The sequence below is a fragment of the Oncorhynchus kisutch genome, linkage group LG24, assembly GCF_002021735.2.
Source record: "Oncorhynchus kisutch isolate 150728-3 linkage group LG24, Okis_V2, whole genome shotgun sequence".
Lineage (NCBI taxonomy): Eukaryota > Metazoa > Chordata > Actinopteri > Salmoniformes > Salmonidae > Oncorhynchus > Oncorhynchus kisutch.
In genome coordinates, this window is record NC_034197.2 from 19,485,185 (window position 1) to 19,511,290 (window position 26,106).

At 40.9% G+C, this 26,106-nt stretch overlaps 3 protein-coding genes across 6 annotated transcripts; 1 reads left to right on the plus strand and 2 right to left on the minus strand.

Moving 5' to 3' along the window:
- Positions 1-8,996: 8,996 nt before the first annotated feature.
- LOC109869342 (UDP-GlcNAc:betaGal beta-1,3-N-acetylglucosaminyltransferase 7-like) lies at positions 8,997-11,495 on the minus strand. Its single transcript, XM_020459423.2, has one exon. It carries the CDS (start codon positions 11,141-11,143, stop codon positions 9,896-9,898), a length of 1,248 nt encoding a protein of 415 aa, XP_020315012.1. The 5' UTR covers positions 11,144-11,495; the 3' UTR covers positions 8,997-9,895.
- A 72-nt stretch (positions 11,496-11,567) lies between these two features.
- LOC109869201 (UPF0688 protein C1orf174 homolog) lies at positions 11,568-21,289 on the plus strand. 3 transcript variants are annotated; one of them, XM_031803874.1, is made up of 4 exons: positions 11,568-11,659; positions 18,324-18,416; positions 19,194-19,556; positions 20,805-21,289. In XM_031803874.1, exons 2-4 carry the CDS (start codon positions 18,324-18,326, stop codon positions 20,937-20,939), a joined length of 591 nt encoding a protein of 196 aa, XP_031659734.1. In that variant the 5' UTR covers positions 11,568-11,659; the 3' UTR covers positions 20,940-21,289. The 3 variants fall into 3 exon arrangements, 2 of the variants coding, with proteins under 2 accessions (XP_031659734.1, XP_020314761.1); XM_020459172.2 differs by lacking the exon at positions 11,568-11,659 and adding an exon at positions 17,634-18,041; XR_004205255.1 differs by lacking the exons at positions 11,568-11,659; positions 19,194-19,556 and adding an exon at positions 17,636-18,041.
- On the minus strand, positions 19,347-25,633 carry LOC109869200 (DNA fragmentation factor subunit beta-like). Of its 2 annotated transcripts, XR_004205254.1 has the most exons (8): positions 25,421-25,583; positions 25,144-25,270; positions 24,530-24,715; positions 24,297-24,376; positions 23,661-23,794; positions 22,694-22,867; positions 22,491-22,591; positions 21,418-22,331 (listed from the first exon to the last, which is right to left on the minus strand). XR_004205254.1 is itself a non-coding variant. In XM_020459171.2 (7 exons), the coding sequence occupies exons 1-7, from the start codon at positions 25,541-25,543 to the stop codon at positions 22,127-22,129; spliced, it is 996 nt and encodes a 331-aa protein (XP_020314760.1). In that variant the 5' UTR covers positions 25,544-25,633; the 3' UTR covers positions 19,347-22,126. The 2 variants fall into 2 exon arrangements, 1 of the variants encoding a protein (XP_020314760.1); XM_020459171.2 differs by lacking the exon at positions 23,661-23,794 and having other exon boundaries at positions 19,347-22,331; positions 25,421-25,633.
- Between the last annotated feature and the right edge of the window lie 473 nt (positions 25,634-26,106).

Here is a 26,106-nt window from a genome sequence, read left to right on the forward strand (position 1 = left end):
CGCCGCCCTATGGAACTTCCGATCACGGATGGTTGTGATACAGCCTGGAATCGAACCAGTAAAGAGTCTGAGTGGGGAGGGGAAAAAAGGGGTCAGCTTTGGCCTTCAGGCTCAAAGGGGGCGGGGGGATATAACTGTCAAACAAAACATCTTTCAAAGAAATCAAAGTACATTTTCAAACAAACAAGAGGTAAGCAAAAGGCTGTGCCCTGCTAACTATGCTAACCCTGCTAACTGCTAACCTTGCCAACAGCTAACCCTGCCAAACCCTTGATCCAGCATTAGTCCATGCTTGCCAGAATCCCTTCCCTTCTTTTAGTCTTTGTAAACAAGTGTATTCTCACAGCCAAAGGTATTGAGTCTTTTGTGCTTGACTCTTGTACGCTTTTGTTATTCTTTCATTCATGTCTGCCTATTAACCCTCAAGGGCTCTTAACAGTGAAGTCAGTTGGGGTGTCAAGTAAGCTCATTAAAACAGTACTGTGTAAATGACTGGTAGAAAGGAAACATTCTCACTGAGAGGTAACATCACTCCGCGGAGGTGATATTGTGGAATTCAACCTATGTGTCCAATCGCTTGAATCTACAGCTTGAATAGTGCTGAATAATATGTATAGACAACATCCTTTCGGTTTGAGAGCGAATGGGAACATGTAAAACAATACCATGGTAATGTTGTAATAAATAGAAACCACAACATCAACTAGGAAATCAACTCTGAACATGTTTGTTTTGCCAGGCAAACTTCAGAGACATTCAACATATACTAAATGACTAAAAGTATGTGGACACCTGCTCGTCGTACATCTCATTCCAAAATCATGGGCATTAATATGGAGTTGGTCCCCCCTATGCTGCTACAACAGCCTCCACTCTTCTGGGAAGGCTTTCACTAGATGTTGGAACATTGCTGCAGGGACTTGCTTCCATTCAGCCACAAGAGCATTAGTGAAGTCAGGCACTGATGTTGGGTGATTAGACCTGGTTCACAGTTGGCGTTCTAATTCATCCCAAAGGCGTTCAATAGGGTTGAGGTTAGGGCTCTGTGCAGGCCAGTCAAGTTCTTCCACACCGATCTCGACAAACCATTTTTGTATAGACCTCGCTTTGTGCACGGGGGCATTGTCATGCTGAAACAGGAAAGGGCCTTCCCCAAACTGTTGCCACAAAGTTTGAAGCACAGAATCGTCATTGTATGCTGTAGCGTTAAGATTTCCCTTCACTGGAACAAAGGGGCCACTAATACACTAATTTGAAGTGGTGTACACATACATTTGTATATATAGTGTATATCCTTACTTCTCCGTTGTACACCATGCCACGTTGCCATGTTTCAGATTAAGCTCTTACAGGGATTTCATCTGTCATTTTCTGTGGGCATTTTGGGGTTCTGTGCTGGGCAATGCATGTTTCTCTTTTCTTTCAGCCCCTGTCTCGGGCAAAGGCTTTAACCATTGTCCGTTGTGTCACAACAACTTCATGCCCGGACAGGAGCTGAGATTCTGTTGCACTCGGCCCTGGTCCTTTTCACTGGAGCAAGTCACTGTTAGACTAACTGCATGTAAGATATGAAATGATTTACAGTACTTCTTGTCAAATCAAGAAATATGCCAGCATTACATTAAATTGTATTAAAATGAACACTTGATCAGTTTTCTTCATATTTAGCCATTTCCAGTAAGGCCTTACTGTTGTTGTTTTAGGCCGGAATTCAATCCGATCGTGCTTTGTCGGCTATGCACCTTTTAAAGGCATTCGCAGAGACCACATTCACGGTAAATGCTGCATGTGGCGTTTAGTTTTGCCTGCGTCTCCATTTGAGGTGAGAAAAAAAAAGTGATACAGGCCTAAGGTGAATGAGGCAGTAGGCTAAAATGCTAAGTATGTAGATAGACATAAAGGTGGTTTAGAAAATCTAAGGACATTCACAACCACTGGCACAAACCTAGTTTTACCTTGCCTTTTTCTTTTCCTGCCTCTGTTATTGGGCTGCCTGTCGATCTCCCACCACTCTGAGTGCTGCTAATGTTTTAGGCTTGAGGACCAAACAGCTGTGTGGAAACCATTGTCTGTCACGCCGGACTCCAAAGCCATCGGGTCAAAAGAGCAATTTTATTAATACAAAGCAAAAGAAAATGTGACAACTCTTTTGCATTCTGATTTATTATGGAGGGATAAAAAAAATGAAGTATTATTAAAGAGATGGCCATTTGACATAGATGTGAACTTAAAATGTCATATGTACTTATAATGGTCTGTGTATTCAATGTCTTAAATGTGACAACCTCCACAACCCTATCCATTTTCCAAATTCTCCCACATGGTAAAGTGACCGTGAGAGTATTAAATATCAATAACAGCATTTAGAATATATGGACACTGGAGTCTCTGTACAGAAAAAACACATGGATTTCACATGATCACATGTGAAGTGTTTCAAAAATGTGAAGTTAATGTGATAAGATGTGACAACATGTAAAGAACATGAAACTACAGATCTGAAAACATGTGATCACTATGAAGGGTTCCAAAAACACATTTTCATGTGATCACGTGAAGTTAATGTGATAACGTGTCAACATGTAAAGCAGTGTTCAAGGGGCAAAATAAACACCTTCAGCTGCTGAAATAGCCCAAAGCATGGCTGACATGTTAGCATACATAGTTCACATAGAAAGGGCATTTTTCAGATTGAAGTAATCATGTGTCCCTGCTGTAGTAGAAAGACCTATAAAAACAGCAACTTTAAAATAGTAAATCAGTCATTTGAGAGTGTAGTAGTTCCCGCCGCCCTATGGGACTCCCAATCACGTCCGGTTGTGATGCAGTCTGGAATCGAACCAGGGTCTACAGTGACGCCTCTAGCACTGAGATGCAGTGCCTTAGACTGCTGCGCCACTCATGGTTTTCAAATAGGCAGTAGATTGTCAAGTGCATATGGACATAAAACAAAAAAAGCGTAAATAGTAAGAAACATGCTGTTTAATAAAGGATATTTGAATAGAACATTTGAGCTGCACTAAGCCTCCTTTTTGGGGAAATTTGACAGTGAGCGACTCTTCTCTATATAACATTTGGAACTTGTTTGGTGACATCCATCTACTGTTGTCATGTGTATCAGACAGTCAAGCAAAGATTGAAACTGTGTCTTTCAACGACGATGACTCTCTTCACACAAGGACAGTGTCCTCCTCACACACGGACATTGTCCTCAGATTTTTTAAGAAGCAATGAAGCTCTCAAGCAGCTCTGCCCCATTCATTCTCCCTCACCTCTCACACACTTCTTCTTACTTTCGGCAAGGAAAACTCTCAGTAGCAGTTTAACCTCTGTAGCCCAGGCCCTCGCCTGGTGTGCCAGATGAAAAGCCCCAGTGTTGAAGCCAAGTCGGCCATTAGGGGTCTGACACCGGCCCACAGTGCTGCTGCACAGGGGAGGGAGAGAGTCGGGGGACTCGCAGGTCAACAGCAGACTGACTTGCCCTTTGTCCTCCAGGCCTGGAAGGCTCACCTCATGGGCAGGGAGGGCTGTAAACAGAACTCACGGAGGACTGTGGTATCGCAGTGTGCCCAGCAGGCACAAGGTAAGCCATTCATACACCCATTTACCCCCCCCCCCCTGCTCTTCCACCCAAAAGCCTGGGCTAGTGTTAGACCTATGGAATGGGCCCATGCTACCTGTTGGTCAAATATAGATCGGTGTTCCTGTCTCATACCAAGAGGTGCATTGAAATGGTGACTTATGTCAATTTGGAGTGTAAAGGCCAGCAATGCTTTCAAAATGCAAAACTAATGAGTGCATGTGAATGATCAGTATGTGCTCAAGTAACATGCATGCATGACTGCATTTAATCTGTTAACACTCTTTCACTGAACGTTTCTGTTGTCCTTTCCCTTCCTCCTAACTTCTGCCAGCACAGGGACCTTCATGTTCTTTCAGATGTCCTTTGTGTCCAATCAAACATGCATATGTTGACCAATGGGTAAAATGTTTATTGTGTAGATCCTCCTCTAAATAAACAATGGTCAAATCTCATGTCTCTATGATAATCTGTTCAAATGTTTTTTTGAGTTTTTACCCTTGTAGGATGGCCAAAATTAGGGTGACTAAATCAATGGAGGCCAGACGGGAAAAAAGTGGTCAAAAATAAGGGAGCATTGCTTCAGCTCGTCTGGATGCTGTGCGAGAATTAACTACCTGACAGGCTCACTTTCCTCTTGAACTCGTCATCTTTCTTATCGAATCCACAAGACGTATAACAATATAGAAGTAAGATGGATATAGATTTTGAGACATGACATGTCGTATTTTAATATTTTAGTAAACACTTCATATACAAAATTCCTGTTATTTTTCTAAATTCTCACAAAAACAAGTTAATCTCTGAAATGTAAACGGAGCAATGAGCATACCGCAAGCTTTTTTTCAAAGCCTTTTACATTTAATTCAGCTCGTTGTGCTAATTTTGCGACCCGTGGAAACAACTTTGAAGACAACCACCACAACAGGTAAAATCCTCAGTTGCTGTGAGAAAGCTGCACCGCTCTGTCAACTGAGCTCGATGCTTATTATCGGATGTAATATATTACGAAATCTGACCTTTTTCGATATACTATTCATGAAATGTTAGAGAAAGGCCCCACTGAACGATTCAGAGCATGAGTAATCATATTTATCTTGGTCAAATGTATTTTATAACACAAGGAAGTGAAATGTCCTCACCAAAGAGCATTGTCACCCACTCTGGGCAGAATGAGTGGACACCTTACATATGCCCATACTCCAAACATGTGCCCACACACAGCCAGCATTCAAACACTGTACAACCTGCTTGCCTTGCAGTTTACCTGTATACAATCAAATGTATTTTATAAAGCCCTTCTTACATCAGCTGATGTCACAAAGTGCTGTACAGAAACCCAGCCTAAAACCCCAAACAGCAAGCAATGCAGGTGTAGTAGCACGGTAGCTAGGAACAACTCTCTAGAAAGGCCGGAACCTAGGAAGAAACCTAAAGAGGAACCAGGCTCTGAGGGGTGGCCAGTCCTCTTCTGGCTGTGCTGGGTGGAGATTATAACAGAACATAGCCAAGATGTTCAAATGTTCATAGATGACCAGCAGGGTCAAATAATAATAATCACAGTGGTTGTAGAGGGTGCAACAAGTCAGCACCTCAGTAGTAAATATCAGTTGGCTTTTCATAGCCTCTCTACCGCTCCTGCTGTCTCAAGAGAGTTGAAAACAGCAGGTCTGGGACAGGTAGCACGTCCGGTGAACATAGCCGCAGGCAGAACATTTGAAACTGGAGCAGCAGCACGACTAGGTGGACTGGGGACAACAAGGAGTCATCATGCCAGGTAGTCCCGTGGCATGGTCCTAGGGCTCAGGTCCTCTAAGAGAGTGAAAGAAAGAGAAAAAGAGAGAGAGAATTCGAGAGAGCATACTTAAATTCACACAGGACACCGGATAAGACAGGAGAAATACTCCAGATATAACAGACTGGCCCTAGCCCCCCGACACAAACTATTACAGCATAAATACTAGAGGCTGAGACGGGAGGGGTCGGGAGACACTGTGGCCCCGTCCGATGATACCCCCGGGCAGGGCCAAACAGGCAGGATGTAACCCCACCCACTTTGCCAAAGCACAGCCCCCACACCACTAGAGGGATATCTTCAACCACCAACTTACCATCCTGAGACAAGGCCGAGTATAGCCCACAAAGATCTCCCCCACGGCACACGACAGGAAGATCACGTCATTGACTCAACCCACTCATGGAAGAGCACCAGTGAGCCAGTGACTCAGCCCCTGTAATAGGGTTTGAGGCAGAGAATCCCATGAACACACTCAGTATTTCCTCATGGTGGTGGTGGGTCATTCTCTTCTCTTTCTCCTGTGTACTGGGAAGCCTGGCAGTGTGGCTAAGCTGAAGCAGGCGTGGAGGGTAGGAGCAAGGCCATGGGTAAAGGGGGGAGGATTCCTTTGAAACTGTGAACCCACACCCAATCGTCCCTGCCCCAGTCTTCTCACACAAGGGCCTGCACAAGGGGACCCTAGATTGTCCAGGAGCCAGGAATTAGGATGGACCACAGTACCATCCCAACAGTATGAAATACCTTCCTTCCTCTGTCTCCTTTCCTTTACAATCACTAATCTGAAATGACATGATAGGTTTCAATCAAATGGCTTTAACCCAAACTATGTAGTCACCCTACACCAGTAGGAGAGGAAATGAGGGAAGGAGATGTTAGAGTTTTGGGCCACAGCTCTATGTTGACATCCTGACTAGGGAGGGATGGATTCATTTCCCTTCCCTCTATGTATGTCAGATGGAGGGACACTGAATATTACTGCAATATATTATTACATTATTATACTCAAATATATATGAGTATACTGTATACTAAATTATTATAATATAGTACAAATTCTAATGTATTTATCTATTACTCAGAAGTCAATGATATGTATACTTCTGTATACTTCCGGCCCTTCTTTGGACACTGTGTTAACAACCCTCCAGGCAAGCTTCAATGCCATACAACTCTCCTTCCGTGGCCTCCAATTGCTCTTAAATACAAGTAAAACTAAATGCATGCTCTTCAACCGATCGCTACCTGCACCTACCCGCCTGTCCAACATCACTACTCTGGACGGCTCTGACTTAGAATACGTGGACAACTACAAATACTTAGGTGTCTGGTTAGACTGTAAACTCTCCTTCCAGACCCATATCAAACATCTCCAATCCAAAGTTAAATCTAGAATTGGCTTCCTATTTCGCAACAAAGCATCCTTCACTCATGCTGCCAAACATACCCTTGTAAAACTGACCATCCTACCAATCCTCGACTTTGGCGATGTCATTTACAAAATAGCCTCCAATACCCTACTCAACAAATTGGATGCAGTCTATCACAGTGCAATCCGTTTTGTCACCAAAGCCCCATATACTACCCACCATTTGCGACCTGTACGCTCTCGTTGGCTGGCCCTCGCTTCATACTCGTCGCCAAACCCACTGGCTCCATGTCATCTACAAGACCCTGCTAGGCAAAGTCCCCCCTTATCTCAGCTCGCTGGTCACCATAGCATCTCCCACCTGTGGCACACGCTCCAGCAGGTATATTTCTCTAGTCACCCCCAGAACCAATTCTTTCTTTGGCCGCCTCTCCTTCCAGTTCTCTGCTGCCAATGACTGGAACGAACTACAAAAATCTCTGAAACTGGAAACACTTATCTCCCTCCCTAGCTCTGACAGCACCAACTGTCAGAGCAGCTCACAGATTACTGCACCTGTACATAGCCCACCTATAATTTAGCCCAAACAACTACCTCTTTCCCAACTGTATTTAATTTTTATTTATTTATTTATTTTGCTCCTTTGCACCCCATTATTTTTATTTCTATTTTGCACATTCTTCCATTGCAAAACTACCATTCCAGTGTTTTACTTGCTATATTGTATTTACTTTGCCACCTTTTTTTGCCTTTACCTCCCTTCCCACCTCATTTGCTCACATTGTATATAGACTTGTTTATACTGTATTATTGACTGTATGTCTGTTTTACTCCATGTGTAACTCTGTGTCGTTGTATCTGTCGAACTGCTTTGCTTTATCTTGGCCAGGTCGCAATTGTAAATGAGAACTTGTTCTCAACTTGCCTACCTGGTTAAATAAAGGTAAAATAAAAAATAAAATAAATAAAAATGACTACCTAAGTGTAGCATTACATTACAACTAGCTCTATGCATGGTATCTGTTTACATTTCACATGTCTTATCTAATCAAATCCATTTTTAGGGAGGTGATCAAGAACCCGATGGTCACTCTGAATATTTACTTAAATGTGTTATTTCAGGGTTTAAAAAAAAAAACATTTTCAAAAATTTCGAAAAACCTGTTTTTGCTTTGTCATTATGGGGTATTGTGTGGGCTCATGAGCTGTGCTCCAATTTTACTGTGGATAGATTTATTTTGGACCTTTGTACAAATTAGAATCGTGCATAAGAGTTGCCACATCAATGTTACACTGAATTAATTATTTAAGGTATTGTTATTAAATGTTCAATACCAATGTTATTTAATGTTATTAGTTATATTCCATTCCAATATTATATTGCAATTAATATTAGTTTTAATTCATTAAAAACAACTATTGAAAACCTTTTGCTCCCGAATGTCATTTCAAAGACTGCTGGGATTTAAAATCTTGCATTATTCAAATCATGTTTAGTTCAGTTGTACATAATGGATTGTATGGAAAAGGAACAACAAAGAATGAACAAAGAAAACTAATGTGCAGGTCAGTTAAAAAGGACTTTACATCATTTACAACATTTCATGAAATCACTGAAGAAGTGTAGACTGTAGCCATTTATTTAGCTTTATAGTTGATGACCTTCATCCACATGCCATTTTTATTTCTCTAAACATTGCTTTTTTGGGTCAGCAATTGGACATTGTTCTTAGGGGAGCTGGTTACCCCCTCCTACCCTACTTGTTATGGATAAAGGTATGCTTTTGCGGTTATATTCCCATGTACCGAATAAAATATACAAGTTAAATGGGGTTCCATTGCATTTTCAACTCTACTGATGGTTTTGTCACACAAAAGAAATATGCATTATAGCGAATGTGGCCATTCTGGTCTTGGTACCGCGCTCTATCCAACAGCTCAACAGCTCACAGATATGGAAACATTTATTTGTTTAATGCCAGCCAAACATCGATCATCATGTCACCCTGTGACAGCAATTTTGGACCCCCTTGTGCCCCCCCTAAACGTGGAGTATTAAATAATTTTTACATAACTTTTTTTACATCCATTATTAGACAGTGGCAACGATGGTGATTATGAACATGGTATTTTGCCTGCAATGCAGTGAAGAAAACGATGACAACAATAACGTCTAATGTAGCTGGCCCTTCTAACAGTACAACTGCCCCCCCCCCCCCCCCCCCCCCCCACTGAGAACCGCCACTGGTTCTCCACAACACGGAATAGGGCCCTAAACCTTTATAATGTTGCATTAGTGACTTAGGTTTGTCTCTTATTTATTCAATTACGTAGGTGTATATATTGTCCTTGTGTATTTTGAGTACATATCCATCAGTATTGACTGTAGATTTACAACCATTTTGTGCACAGATTGAAACATCCATGTTTGAATAAATGAAGCTAAATGTAGCTGGACAGTGCTGATGTTGCTCTTTTTCTGGTTTGTTTGAGATGTCAAAGATGTATTTTAGAGGCACCTGTTGCAATCTTCTACACCAACACTTCTACACCAACAATTAGTGTTTGATATCCACCTAGCAGCCCTCAACTCTTACCCAGCACTACAGTAAAACACTGATATAACAAATACATATTTATTGAATCTGTTACAAACATCAAACCAAAAACAAGTTTTGACTCTTAAAATATAATTCAATATGTGTTATAGATTTTGTACCAAATTATATTTTCATGTAATCTCCACCTTTTCAGTGTTACTAACACATCCATCATCTCAAAAGCACTAAAACTGTAGCATGAAAAGGGTTTTTCAGTGTCAAAGGCTGCCATTTATTTACAGATTTGGCTGAAAAAGTGGTTCATCTTGTAGACCTAAGGAATGTGCATTTACTTTTTTGGTTTTCCTGTTGGGATTTGGGTCTACCTATCTACATTAGAAAAAACATTAACAAAAAGGTAGGTGAGAATGAAAGAATGTCATTCATAAACATTTGTTTAAAAAAATCACTGCATGATTGTTCTCACATTCTTTCTTAGTTGGATATTTTTTGTGCCCTACTAGGCCTACATACAAATATTACAATTCAATTATAAAATCTTACAATATTTTTGCATAACCTTTGAGTCCTTTTGAGCTGTAGGTTGACACTCATGGTGCAGTCCTTTTGGCGCAAACCAGCTCCTTATTTTCTACTACGCTCCACATCATGAGTAGCTCCTGAGGGCTCAGTTTATGGACTACGATTAGGTTTTTGAAAAAGCACGGTTCGCTGTTCATTGGGCTCACCCTGCGTTTCATGATGCCAAAGGTCCTAAATCCCGGGTGCATCTCAGGTGCCAAGTGAAGCTTCTGGAGGCACATTCCCAAAAAGACATCATCAATCGGATAGAGCTCCAAGTCCTCTGAAACCACGAACAGTCTCCGAGCTAATTGTGAGGACATTAAAAACCCACCACCACCAACATAAGGTGGGTACGGTCTGTCAAACAGCTCTTTGGGGATGTAATATTTGCTCTGGCGGTTTCTGATGGGGATGGCTTTGGAGATGGTGTCCCCAACAAATACATTTAGAACATTGCGGTCCTCAGTCTTGAAACGAATAAGTTCCAGCAAGTTATTTGTATTCACGAAAACGTCATCATCACCTTTGAATATAAACTTGGCACTGCAGCAGTGAATATCAAACCATTTCAGAAAATTTACCTCTTTCAAGGTGAGGTTGAAAAATGTGTCCATAAAATCCCATTGGAGAATGTCTCCATATATCATGTCCTCATACTCAATCAACTTTTGAAGGTTTTTAGTGTCTTTGCCATTTGTAGCGCTTCCAAGGAGAAACAGCGTTTTTATTCTCTTACCATCAATTGTTTGTTCCCTACCCCAGGTATTACGCACTGCCTCTCGCCTATCATGCTGTTCTATAACGGATTTCACCACCATGAGCAAGTGCACGTCTCCATTCCTGCACTTATCCGGATGGTTTATCAACATTGGGAAATATCGACAATGTCTATGCAACACAAACTGGTGGAACCTCGTGTCCAAACGTCGAAACCAATCGTTTTCCCTTACGGCTGAATCTTCACTACAGTTCATAACGTGTACATCCCAAGTAGACGCAGTAGTGTTGGAGACGGTCATCCGTGGCGCATCCAAATCATCACCAATAACTGGCGGCGAGTAGTTTCCCAAACTGCTTTTCAATATGCGTTTTCCTTTGTATAAATCACACTCAGGTCCACACCAACCGGCGTGTCCCATGCTTTTAACCTCCATATCGTCCTTGATGCTGTTATCCACAAGCTTGAACTTTGAAATCATCACTAAAGACGCAAAAACGAGAGACAAGCTCAGGAGAGTTTTCAATATCCTCTTTCTCCTGAAAAAATTATCCATAATTATAGCGCCAAACGCGTATGAATGAATGAGAAATACTTCAATTGAATAGGCACCCCTATTTTCATAGCATTTAATTACTCATTAGTGTCCATTTGAAGTCCATCATTATCCTTTGAAAAACGGAGAGCTGCGTGTAAAATATAGGCTGGCTACAGAGTCAACAGAGAAACTATTCCGTGTCCAGCTACATTGAAAATAAACTGGCTACGCCACCGTGCTATTCCCTTGCAATTACTTTATTTTCTTTGTTTTCTCAATCTTTGTTACATCATGCAAAAAAAATAAAAAAATTCGATGTGAGAGAGTCTACCACCTGCAGACTGGTTTGAAAAGTGACTGTCGCCTACGAGCTTCTCCCCTCCCCACTACACTTTTCTGTGACCAAATGCAGGTTTCTTATTTCACATCACAGGTGGCTCACTAGACTGCGCGTCCTGTTGGTTCACTAGACTTTGAACATCGACAAGGCTAGATATCTAATGTCATAGGATACTTGAAAAAACGAAGTCTAAGGTAGAGGATATATTGTTCATTTGATGGCACCTATGCTATTTATTTTTCAAGCATTGTAATGTATTGTCATATTATAATGATCATAACGTTATACTGTATTATATAATATTGTGAATGATACAATTGCCCATCAAAGTAGCTTCAGAAAACTTGATTAGAATATACTGGGGAAATGTGTTGTCTCCATTAACACAAATATATATATATATATGTGTGTGTGTGAGAATAGCCCCAGGGGCCAAAACAGTGTAACTCCAGGGGAGGTGTGAAGAAAATCAAGCTTTTAGCACCCCTGTGTGTAGGTTTGGGGGAATTGTCTAACGTCTGTTGAGAGGTGCGTGCAGTGCGCACATTGGGTCAAACTTGTGTCGTTTTTTTTTTTAAATCATAAACTACCACGCTGTTTTGCTAAGTATCTTGGCCTATAAAGTGCATTCAAAGTAAGACACGATACTCAAGTAGTTAGCTAGCACAACGGTGTCGCTAACGCCTGCTGTGTACCAGACTAGTTGGTACTGTGGGGTTTATCGGCGGCTGACTTCCAACGTCTTTAACTTCTTTATTAACTGTACTGAAGCGCCCCTGCCTCCCGCCTGTCCTAGCTTCTTCTTCCACGAGGTTTAAGGGCGGTTGGCATCCAATAAATGTTGCATTACCGCCACCTACCTGGCTGGAGTATAACTCCCTTATACCTTGCTTGAAAAATTAAATAAACAAATACCCTACCATCTACACTCACCCTACTCCACTATTTTAATCTATTAAGTCCTTCAAAATTCAAAAGGCACTCGCACATCTGAGCAATTATTTTTACAGGCGCATGGCAACTTTTCGGATGTCAAGTCTCGCACACGCAAATACCTCTTTGTAGCTGCCACCACAACCTCTATTTTCTGTGACCTACATTCCACCCCTGCAGGACTGTTGATAACCATTGCTGTAAATGTTAAAATCCAATCTTACTGAAACATATTACTTGTTGGCATACCCCTCTGTACTGGTACAGATCTACTACTCACGCCACTCCTCTCAGGATCCCTCCCCCTTGACCCATATTCTTCTACTTTCTTAACTGCCTCAGCATATGACAACTTCTGTTCTACTCTAACCCTGGAAACCTTTCTTCTTCTGTGGATTTTATATGGCGGTTGCCAACTAACTTTAAGTTTCAAGTTTTAATGCCACATGCACAAGTACAGTGAAATGCCTTTCTTGCAAACTAAAAACCCAACAATGGAATAATTAATAACAATGTATTACTAGAAAAAAAATAAGAAAAGGATATATTAAAAAAGTCAGATTCAATACCAAATGTACATGTGCAGGGATACTGGACTGATGGAGGTAGATATGTATAGGGGTAAGACGACTAGGCAATAAGATAAACAGAGTAGGAGCAGCTTGCATGTGAGTGGGTGTACGGGTGTGTAGAGTCTGTATAAATGTATGTGCATATTATGTGTGAGTGAGAAAATAATGAAGTGTTTGTGTGTGTTGGAGTGACAATGTGTGTGTGTGTGGGGGGGGGGGGGGGGGGGGGGGTTGTGAGTGTGCATAGTGCAAAGATTGAAATAAAAGGTCAATAAAGATACAAGGTAAACTCATAGTCCATGTAGTTATTTTGTTAGCTATTTGTCAGTCGTATTTCTTGGGGATAGAAGCTGTTCAAGCGCCTGTTGTTGTCAGACTTGATGCAGCAGTACCTCTTGCCATGCTGCAGCAGAGAAAATAGTCTATGGACTGGGCGCTTGGAGTCTTTGACGATTTTCCCGGGCCTTCTTTTCACACTACCTGATACAGATGTCCTGGATGGCAGGAAGCTCGGCCCCAGTGATGTACTGGGCTATCCGCAGAACCATTTGTAGTGCCATGCGATCGAGTGCAGTGCTATTGCCATACCAAGCAGTAAGGTGCATTACCTCCACCAACTGGACTGGAGTGTGGACCATAGACAAGGCCTAAATCCTAACCAATATTCTCGTCTCTAAGGAGAAGGAATACATAATTAAATATTACATCCTCTGAAGATTTATTTAGCAGTTCACTTAATCCTATCATTTCAACCCCATTACTCCTCAAAACTAATAATAGTCGCTCCCTTTCCCTCACATATTCCTGGAACTGAAATAAAACATGTTCCACTGCTTCCATCTCCTCCTGACTACGATCACACCTCCCAGTCGGATGTTTCCCCACCAATTTCAATGTACTATTGAGCCTTGTGTGTCCCAGTCTCAGCCTTGTGACTACACTTTCCTCCCTTCTCTCTCGGCCTGAGGACCTCCCTGCCCCCACCTTTTCCTAGATCTTATACAGGAGTCTTCCCTTTCTCTCCCTGTTCCACAACTCTTGCCATTTGTTTTTAACCACTGTTCCCTTGGCAAATTAATTATACATTTGCAAACATTTCTAAAAATGTGTTTTGCTTTGTCATTATGGGGTATTGTGTGTAGATTGATGGGGGGGGGGGGGGGGGACTATTGAATCCATTTTAGAATAAGGCTATAACATAACAAAATGTGGAAAAAGTGAAGGGGTCTGAATACCTTCCGAAAGCACTGTACATACAGTGACTTGCAAAATTATTCAGAACCTTTGAATTTCTTAACATTTTATGTTACAAAGTGGGATTAAAATGGATTTAATTGTAATTTTTGTCAAAAATCTATGCAAAATATTAATGTCAAAGTGGAATAATTTTTTTTATTTTAAAGATATGTAAAAATTCTACTCTAAAATATATGCCTAGGGTTGAAGTGATTTTTGAATGATTAGCTCTTCCTCTGTCCCCCATACATATAATATATGTAAGGTCAAGTATTGAATTTCAAGCACAGATTCAACTGCAAAGACCAGGGAGCCTTTCGAAAGCCTCATAAAGAAGGGCCGTGATTGGTAGATGGGTAACAATAACAAATGAGACATTTAATATATATTTAAGTACGGTCAAGTTAATAATTATGCTGTGGATTATGTATTAAACCACCCAGACACATACAAGTTACTTGTCCTTCTGAACTGCAGGACAGGAATGAAACTGCTCAGACACATTACCATGACACAATTGGTGATTTTTAAATAGCTACAGAGTTCAATGGCTGTAATGGGAGAACTGAGGATGGATCAACAACATAGTAGTGTTGACCTAAATGACAGAGTGAAAAGGAATACAAATATACATCTTGTATGGCACTAAAGTAATACTGCAAAGGAACACACTTTTTGGCCTAAATGCAAAGCCTTATGTTTGGGGCAAATCCAACACACCACTGAGTAACTGCTTCTTCATTTTCAAGGATGGTGGTGGCTGCGTCATGGTATGGGTATGCTTGACACTGGCAAACACTCAAGTTTTTGAGGATCAAAAGAAACAGGCAAAATACTAGAGGAAAACCAATTTTCAGCAGGACAATAACCTACAACACAAGGCCAAATCAACACTAAAGTTGCTTACCAAGAAGACAGTGAATGTCTTTGTGAAATGAAACACACCACATCCATTTATGTATATAGCGGAGATACTATTTAAAGACACCAATCACCCACCTCCCTTATCCCTTACCAGTCCTTGCAGAGTGATTAGTGGCTACCAGACTTGGACAAAGCCCGTATGGTTGCAATTTATGACTGTATAGTCCAATATGAATGTTCAATATGGGTGAGCAAATGTGGTTCATTTCACAGTGGATTCAGAGGCCTGCAATAAGAGATATGACGCTAATATGGGTGTAAACTCTACATAGTTGTGTTCTGTTTGTGTCACTGGGTAGGCTGATACCCCATTTCATGGGTGCCCACTCCATAGGTAAGGCTGAACAGTGCATATACACTCAGTGGCCACCCTGTGGTTCGATCCAACAGGCAGTGAGTCACATGTCCGTGGCTTGCTATATAAAGCAGGCAGACAGGCATCGAGACATTCAGTTATTGTTCGATTGAATGTTAGAATGTGTAAAACGAGTGATCTAAGCGACTTAGTGTGGTATGATCGTAGGTGCCAGACTCACCGGTTCCAGTATCTCAGAGACGTCCGGCCTCCTGGGCTTTTCACTCATGACAGTGTCTAGGGTTTCCCGAGAATGGTGCAACAAACAAAAAACATCCAGTCAGAGGCAGTCCTGTGGGAAAAAAACAGCTTGTTGATGAGAAAGGTTGAAGGAGAATGGCAAGAATTGTGCAAGCTAACAGGTGGGCCACAAACAGACAAATAACGGACAAGTACAACAGTGGTGTGCAGAACGGCATCTCAGAACTCGTCGGTCCTTGTCACGGGTGGGCTATTACATTTTTACAATCTAGCCAATTTTGATACCCAATAGGGTCCAGCTACGACGTCATCTCTCAGAGCAGTCATCCCTCAGGGTCTCTATGCTGCCACCTACTGATCAAATCAAATTGTATTTGTCACATGCGCCGAATATAACGTAGACCTTACCGTGAAATGCTTACTTACAAGCTCTTAACCAACAATGCAGTTCAAGAGATAGAGTTAATAAAATATTTACTAAATAAACTCCAGTTTAAAAAAAATCTATGAATCAATCAAAAAGTAACACACGAAATGTACATAACAATAACGAGGCTATATACAGGGGTTACCGGTACCGAGTCAATGTGCGGGGGGACAGGTTAGTCGAGGTGACTTGTAAAGTGACTATGCATAAATAAACTGCTGCTACTTGCTGTTTATTATGTAAATAGGGTCAATGTAAATAGTCCAGGTGGCCACTTCAGTCCCCGTCAACTTTAATGGGGGCCTGTTTGGCCCTCCTTTTCCTATAGTCCACGATCAACTCCTTTGTCTTGCTCACATTGAGAGAGAGGTTGTTGTCCTGGTACACTGCCAGGTCTCTGACCTCCCTATAGGGTGTCTCATCGTTGTCGGTGATCAGGCCTACAACTGCTGTGTCGTAAGCAAACTTAATGATGGTGTTGGAGTCGTACTTGGCCACGCAGTTGTGAGTGAACAGGGAATACAGGAGAGGTATAATCACGCACCCCTGACAGGCCCCAGTGTTGAGGATCAGTGTGGCAGATGTGTTGTTACCTACCCTCACCACCTGGGGGCGGCTCGTCAGGAAGTCCAGGATCCAGTTGCAGAGGGAGGTGTTTAGTCCCAGGGTCCTTAGCTTAGTGATGAGCTTTGAGGGTACTATGGTGTTGAACGCTGAGCTGTAATCAATGAACAGCATTCTCACATAGGTGTTCCTTTTGTCCAGGTGGGAAAGGGCAGTGTGGAGTGCGATTGAGATTGCGTCATCTGTTGATCTGTTGGGGCAGTATGCAAATTGGAGTGGTTTTAGGGTTTCTGGCATGATGGTGTTGATGTGAGCCATGACCAGCCTTTCAAAGCACTTCATGGCTACCGAGTGCTATGGGCGGTAATAATTTAGGCAGGTTACCTTTGCTGCCTAATATGTTATCTCTCAGTGCAGTGCATCTCTCAGATAAAGTGGGGTTTTCGAAAGGAACCAATAAGGAGAAGTGGGGGTTTTGAAATATGCCACTCAAGACGCCGTTTGGGTTATCGGACGTCAGTCATGGTCTGCAGAAATGAAATGAAGGAATTTAATTTACGCAACAACAAAAAAGATGAACTCACTGTGAGGTGTCTTAGAACATTACCTACAGGTAGCCGTGTACGTAATGTTATGATTTTCGTAAATGTAAATGCTAGCTAACGTTAGCTACATTAACTTATTTCACATTCACTTTACAATCTATGTATTATTGAATATTTGAAATAATAATCATAATAATAATAATAATTGAAATATCAAGTCATCGCGGTCCTAGTAGTTATGGAATTCCAGCGCTTCTAGTGTTAAAATACTCATTCGAAATCCCCACTTCTCCTTTTTATGGTTCATTTTGAAACCCACACTAATCCTTATATGGTTCCTTTCGACACCCCCCACTATTCCCGAGAGATGCACTGCACTGGGCGTAGGTGGCAGCCTATCAGTAGGTGGCAGCATAGAGACCCTGGTGGATGACTGAGATGTCGCAACTGGCCCCCTCTCAATTTTGACTTTGTGGCTGTGCTAACTAGTGGAAGCCAGCATATCACCTCAATCAGCATTGAGCCCGGTGTAAGGTCGAGGTAACCCTACTGACGCATATGCTGTTTTGTTCTCCAAAACTGGAAACGGAAAATAATTACTTGCACGTGACTTCTATACAGAAACATTTAGTCGGGTTCGGAAGCTGTCTCGGTTCACCACGGCGGCGCTTTATCAGAACCACGATTTTACTGTTTGCTGACTACCTGTATTTACAACACAATTACTGGATTTTATTAGCTAATTTGGCTACATCCACTGACTGTGAAAAAAGCGACTGTTTACAAGATTGCAAGCCAGCGACCGAAATAGCTATCCAGGTAACGTTAAGCTTGTCAGAGTTGGCTAGTTACTGCAGCTACTAACGTTAAGTTAGCCTCCCACAACAGTATTTATATTATTTTTAACACTTCGGGTAGTTATTTATTACATTTTCCATTGTCTTTGGGAATTGTTTAGTCTTTTATCAGCTTGTGGGGCAGTAACATCAGAGTTTAGTCTGCTAAAAGTGGGGCAGTAACAGTTGGTTAGCCAGCTAGAAGTGTTAGCTAATGTCCAGTTGTCCAACTGAATTAACAACATGTGTGAACTCTTCATTTCAGATGCCGAGTCGAGTTAGCAACTTGAAGCGGCGAAAGGGGATGTGCGCTGTTTCCTCAAGCAGGGTCCATCTCGAGGTGAAGAGTTCAGATAAGGTCGGTGAACGTTTAGTTCTTCTGTTTTAATTTTACATTATGGATTAGTGTAAGTAGTGTAAGTACTAAAGTAAAAATACTTTAAAGTACTACTTAGTTTTTTTGGGTATCTGTACTTTACTATGTAGTATTTTTACTTTACTACATTCCTAAATAAAATAATGTACTTTTCACTTCATATATTTTCCCTGAAACCCAAAAGTACTCGTTACATTTTGAATGCTTAGCAGGACAGAAAATGGTCCAATTCAGTTACCAAGAGAACATCCCTACTGCCTATGATCTGGCAGACTCACTAAACACATACTTTGTTTGTAAGTGGTGTCTGAGTGTTGGCATATGTCCCTGCGTATCTATACATAATAATAATAATAATAATAATAATAATAATAATAGTGGTCTGGGTTTCCTAATAAGGAATTAGAAATGATCCATACTTGTACTTTTGATATTTAAGTAGATTTTAGCAATTCAAATCAAACTTTGTCACGTGTTGAACACAACAAGTGTAGACCATACTGTGAATGCTTACTTACAAGCCCTTAACCAACAGTGGAATTACATTTACTTTTGATACTTAAGTATATTTAAAACCAAATACTTTTACTCAAGTAGTATTTTACTGGGTAACTTTTATTTGAGTCATTTTCTGTTAAGTTATCTTTACTTTTACACCAGTTTGACAGTTGGGTACTTTTTCCACCACTGGGATTGTCATTAATAGTGTCATGGAAGCCTGTTTATTATTTTTAATAAGTTGTTGTTTTGACTTTATAGAGTTCAGGGAAGAGGAGGCATGTTAAAAAAATGAAAATTGAAGACTCAAAAACAGAAATGGCCCTGAATGACTGGATGGTTGGTGGTTGTAGGGAGTCAACAACCATTTCTGAGAGGCTCGGCTGCGATAGGCCTGAAAAGACAAGTTGTGGAGCACCACCAGACCTGGAGGAATTGTGGGAGGGTAAAGAGAACGGTGTGCGATTGGAGTTGAATTACTGTCGAACAAACGGGTTGCCAGAGAAGACTGAGGATGACGAAACAGAAGAGGGTGTTGTGATTGACAAGAGCGTCTTCCTTGATGATGACAGTAACCAGGTTCTTCCTGTGGAAAAGTTCTTCGGAAACATGGAAGTTGTGCAGGTGAGATGAGATTTTATAACAAGTGTTAGGTGTGATAAGCAAGATCCTGGTCTGATGTTTGGAGCACAATGGCTGCGTTTTACACAGGCAGCAAAATTATTTAAAAAAAATATATTCATAAATGTGTCTTTTGACCAATCAGTACAGTTCAGAAAAGCTATTTTTTGGTGGGGAAAAGATCAGAATTGGGCTGCCTGTGTAAACGCAACCAATAAAGGTTTCCATCCAACCTTTATTATGCGAGTAATTCTGCTTTCATGTGCTAGTCGGAACAAGAAAGCATGTGCTAGTCGGAACAAGAAAGCATGTGCTAGTCGGAACAAGAAAGCATGTGCTAGTCGGAACAAGAAAGCATGTGCTAGTCGGAACAAGAAAGCATGTGCTAGTCGGAACAAGAAAGCATGTGCTAGTCGGAACAAGAAAGCATGTGCTAGTCGGAACAAGAAAGCATGTGCTAGTCGGAACAAGAAAGCATGTGCTAGTCGGAACAAGAAAGCATGTGGGAAATTTCAGTTAACTGGTTGAATGCGGCACGTGTATCACTATAACAGGTTAGCAAGTTGGACATTTCCGACAAGCGCGTGAAAAAGTCACAACAGGCCTGATGGAAACATTTGTCGGTAAACTTTCTAAATGTCGACAAAACTAAATACACTAGACAAGTTGATATTTTTGTCTGTAAAATGAATTGTGAGAAATGGCAGCAGAAACTCATGTTGTACCTACTCTGGTCTTGGCACATGAGCTCTAGCCAACAGCTCAGATACAGTGGGGGTAAGCTAGTCTATATGATGAGATTATTATGGATAAGGGCGAGGAATATTTTTTATTTGTCAAGCATCGATCATGCCACCAGAATCCGACCCATCTATATTTATTGGAAAGGAGCATCAAGATCACTGCACTTTCATCACCTTGTGAAGTTCATAACTTATTTAATCTGTAGCCTAAAACTGCATGGTTTCCGGAGTTGAAGTGGGAGGATCACATACCATAACATTGTGACTCCCAAGTTTACTTCGATATGATAGTTATTCTATCAATATTTCCACGGCCAATTCTTGCATAATTAATTTTACTGACAAAGATCCCACCATGTCAAATAAACAAATTCTGTCTGTATTTATAAAATTGTACCAAAACGTTGTTTCAATCACAGCTGTCGTGATCGTCTTTTTATATATGACTTTTTTCGCATAAAAACTGGATGGAAACATGGTTATTGACATGCTGTTATTTGCCTTGTAGGATTGTCCACGGAGATCTACGGCAACTTCGACCTTCAGCAGGAGGGAGCACAGGAGACGACAGTACTATGCCAAAGAGGACAGTGATGAAGAGGGCTACACAGAAATGCAGCAAGATGAAATAGTTGGCACTTAATTTACAGAAATAACTCATTCCTATCAATAGGATGGAATAAAACGTGTCCTTAAATGACCTTAACAAGCCTAACGTCACAGTTGAGCCTGAAAGTGGATTCGTTCAACAGAACCAGGGTATTAAGTTAATGTTTTGCCAGCATATACCCTAAAGTTATACATATTTGTATTAACATTTGCACTAACCAAACTTCGCTTTTCAATTATCTATACTGTATATTGTTTAAATGGTACAGGCTCAGATAGTTTCATTTATATTGTATCTTTTACAATATTGTTACTGAATGCCTTACGTATGCACAATATTTGTAGTCAAAGTTGCATTGCCAATACAAGAACTTAAATGTTCAATTACCTGTGTCTGCTGTTTTGTATTGTGCTATTGAAACTAAGCAGAACTTTATCACATAATTATCTAATTACACTTACAGGCCATGGAGCTGCGCTCAAATCAGCTGTAATCATCAAATCTGCTTGACTCCAACAATAGTCAAACCTTTAATATTTCAACCCCCCACCCTATGCTCTTCTGGAGTTCAGAGGATTTTACAGATGTAATCAATATGGTAATAGCTCCACCGATAGGCTGGGTGGAAGTTTCACCATTTGCTTATACCAATCAAATCACCAGGGGTGCATTCAGTAGTACAGAACAATGTTAAGCATTTCATTTCAATGGAAGCAGTATTGTTCTGAGCAAATAGTTGAACGGTGTCATTATGGTGGCCCAGAGAGCGACTGTATGGCGTGTGCGACACACATTTTGCCATTTGAAATGGTCACATCCATATTGATCAGGCCACACCCACCAAACATACCTCAAAGGCTAATGAAGACTGGTGTGCGCTGTATTGGGGGGAACGTGTTGTTCAGTACAAACTGACACGCGATGTAGCAAACGTTGAATCGAATGGAACATACCCGTGTGTAGGGCTTGGGACGATTTGCAATTGGTCCATTGACTATTACCCAAACAATAGCTCATGATGGAGTGCTTTAAAATCACTAGCACAAAATGATCAATAAATAAGCTGTTCTGATAGTAGCAGAAATGTTCCCTGCCCATAATTACATTTAGTTATTTACCAGTTATCATGCGTCTTGCACTTCATCCGTTAGCTAGTTAATAAAGAAATACAAAATTCAAGAATAAACAGTAGAAAAACATATACCCTTCACTTTAGAGAATCATTTTCGTTTGCCCTGTTTGTAAATTTTCCTTTTGTCACAGAGCAAGTCATGGGCACCTTTCTTATGGCATACAATATGTACCAGCTTCAGATTCTCCCGAGTAAACAGCAGTTTGTAAAAATAGTCCAGGTTTATGTTGCTGCTCTTGTGTTTCTGCAGTGCTTCCACCAGGGTAGGAATGACGGTCCTCTTCTTTTCAATCCTTGGACAGAAACAGATTTCAGTCTAGATTTGATAAAACTTGTCCTTAAACGACCTTAACAATTGCAATTGATAATCAAGCAAGCTTTTTTGTTACTGTTTACAAACAATTTTGAGCTTAACATTCTGAATATTTATAACCTTTATTCACTAAACCCACCCATGGTCCAAGTTCCAGGTGCTAAAGAGAATCCTGCTCTCTCGGTTTCCATAGGGGTTGATTGAGTGAAGGGACTTGCATTCATCATGGTCAAAAGCACCCTGAGGAAAGGAGAGAGATGGGAAAGGACACAGGATGCTACTGAGCCAAACATAATCTGGTCCTGTTAGTTACCATTATAATATCTATGCTATCAATGTTACCTGACAGGAGAACCATCCTTCCTGGGTGCATAGTCGATTTTGTTCCTTTTCTTTCCTGTTGAAGTAGCAACCATTGTACTTGTCAGATTTCAGCTGCATCACTAAGCACTCTGCAGTCTTCTTGTATTCATCCTTGAGTTTAGGTTTTTGGATGGTTTGAGCATAACTATGCACCTGTGAATAAGAGAATAAAGTCTGTCACGTGTATTCTTTCCTCAGAAAATAGGGCAGATTACAATTGACAGTATGTATGGAGTAGGCTTGTTGAGGTACGGCTTTTGAGGATCACTTCTTGACAGTGCCAACCACTTTCAGCGTGAAACCAAAGCATCAGTAATATACAGTGCCACCAGAAAGTATTCACACCCTTTTTTCCACATTGTGTTACAGCCGGAATTTAAAATAGATTAAATTGAGATTGTTGCTGTCACGCTGAAGCTGAAATGTCTTGAGTCAAGAATTCAACCCCTTTCTTTCGGAAAGCCTAAAGTTCAGGAGTAAAAATGTCCTTAAGTCACATGAGTTGCATGGACTGACTCTGTGCAATAAGTGTTTAACATGATTTTTTAATGACTGCCTCATCTCTACCCCACACGTAAAATGATCTAAGGTCCCTCAGTGGAGCAGTGAATTTCAAACAGATTAAACCACAAAGACCTGGGAGGTTTTCCAATGCCTCGAAAAGAAGGGCACCTACTGGTAGAGATATATATTTTGAAAGCAGACATTGAATATCCCATGAGACAGAGTTTAATGGCATAGACGACTGAGGATGGATCAACAACATTGTAGTTATTCCACAATACTAACCTAAATGACAGAGTGAAAAGTAAGCCTGTACAGAATAAAAAAAAGATTCCATAACATGCAACAAGGCACCAAAGTAACACTGCAAAAAATGTGGCAAAACAATTAACTCTTTGTCCTGAATTCAAAGTGTTATGTTTGGGGCAAATACAATACATACATATTTTCAAGCATGGTGGTGGCTGTGGGTATGCTTGTAAGGACTGGGGAGTTTTTCAGGATAAAAAAGAAATGGAGCTAAGCACAGGCAAAATCCTAGAGGAAGGCCTGGTTCAGTCTGCTTTCCACCAGACACTAGGGGATAAAAAAAAAAAATCACCTTTCAGCAGGACAATAATGTAAAACACAAGGTCAAATCTACATGATTTGCTAACCAAAAAGCCAAATGTTCCTGAGTGGCCGAGTTACAGTTTGTACTTAAATCTATGGCAAGACCTGAAAATGGTTTTCTAGCAATGATCAACAACCAACTTGACAGAGCTTGAAGAATTTTGAAAAGAACAATGAGCAAATGCTGCACAATCCATGTGTGGAATGCTCTTAAAGACTTGCCAGCTGGAATCGCTACCAAAGGTGCTTCTACAAAGTATTGACTTAGGGGTGTGAATACTTATCAAATTTACATATTTCTGTATTACATTTGCCAACATTTCTAAAAACATGTTTTCACTTTGTCATTATAGGGTATTGTGTGTAGATGTATAAAAAAAATATTTAATCAATTTTGAATTCAAGCTGTAACACAACGTGTAATAAGTCAAGTGGTATGAATATTTTGAAGGCACTGTAGCTTCACCTCCTTCATGTATCCACGAATCCTGTTCTCACAGTTGTACTTCATGTAGGCCGATTTGGTCTTAAATCTCTCATCAATTCCTGAAAGCCCAAAAATAGAACCGTATAACCGTAAAGAGACAGTTTGTTTCAGATAAAAAATTTTAAATGTCCTTGTTTTTCTCCATCTTTCTTTTGGCTGCCACATCGTTTCCTACAGGATTTCTATCCATCCCAAGATTGAGGACTTGTTACCTTGGAACCAGTCTTCATCGTCTTCTCTGTTTTCAGACTCAGAGCTGTCCTTCAAGTGCAGGAGCAGGTCCCCCAGGAGTCTGCGTCTCTTTGGAGACCGCTCGTTTGAGAGAAGCCCCTTAGCCGCATCAATCAGAAGATCTGAGTTCCTGTCGGTGTCCAGCAACCGGCCTATGTCGCAGACAACTGAAATAATCACAAATCATAACAGTTATTTCAATTGGTTCACAGAACAGCCTCTGTTAACCTAAACATCCGAGTCATGGCACCCACTGTATTTGAAGCCCAGACAGCCTCACTGGCAGGCATGGTTAGGCTACTCAATAAATGGGCCTGGTTAACCGCTCTTCCTACGAGTGAAAGCAAGGCTATATTTCTATTACTTTTACCAATGCATCCCTTTCAAATCAATCACCACAAGGTTATGCATATTTGTATAAGTGCATATTTAAGTTAGTATTGTTATCATTTATTTACCATGCACAGCTACATAAAGTAGGTCCTAAACCCTATATGAATGTGCATTGTGCATGCCACATAGTAACTAGCCAACTAACAACCTCAGACTGTTTCTTTTTTTACAGTCTTTTAGTTACATGTAATGTTTCACTCACAGCCGCTCCATCTCTCATCCATGGCAAGAAGGACAAGTTCAGCATTGTCTGGAAGACTTTGGAAATAGTCCTCTGTCAATTCTGTTCCATCTTCATACAAGGAAATATGCGAACCGACGAGTGGAACCTAGAAGAAAATGATTCACATAATAATTTAAACAAAATAATGTAACTTTCATTATCGCCACTTCCTGGTTGCAAGTCTGGACCCGCTGTTATGGTCTGGTAGTAGCAGTAGAATGTGCTAAACATAGCAAGCTACTGGACGAAATCGTACCTGTAGAAGTTTACTCCCCTTTTTGAGAAGCTCTTTCAGACTTGTTGCAGCCACCCCATATTTTTTTGTTTCATTCAGGCTTCTTATTTTGACAACTTGTTTTTTTCTTTGAAGTCCAAACATTGCGCCTTTTCTTCTATGAAGACCAATGTGCAGAAACACACAAAGAAACGATGCATGCTGCCAGCTACAGGACAGGTTGGAAAATTATCCAATATCCTGCCATCTAGCGTTTTAGAACTGCACGTGCACACAGTTGACAGTCACTCAGCTGCTTCTAGAATATCCAGTAGCAGATGCAGATAAACATATGAAGAGGATCTCAATTGTTATAGTACTTATATTCTGTATGTCAGGGGCCTGATTTTATAGGTAACCGTATCCTACTTGATTCTATTGTGTGGCCACATTATCCATCTTACAAATGTGCTCTCTAGGATGTAAGTTTTGGTCCAGAGCAAAGACATATTTCGACCAGAGTTCACAGACCACCAAGCTAAGCTTAGGCCTCACCCCCCATCTGAGATATCTACTAAAGCCCTCACCCTCCACATACAACACCCATCCTGTCAGTCATTCTGTTAAAGGTCACTCGTCTTTTCAGTTCGCTGCAGCTAGCGACTGGAATGAGCTGCAATAAACACTCAAAGTGGACAGTTTTATCTCAATCTCTTCATTTAAAAACT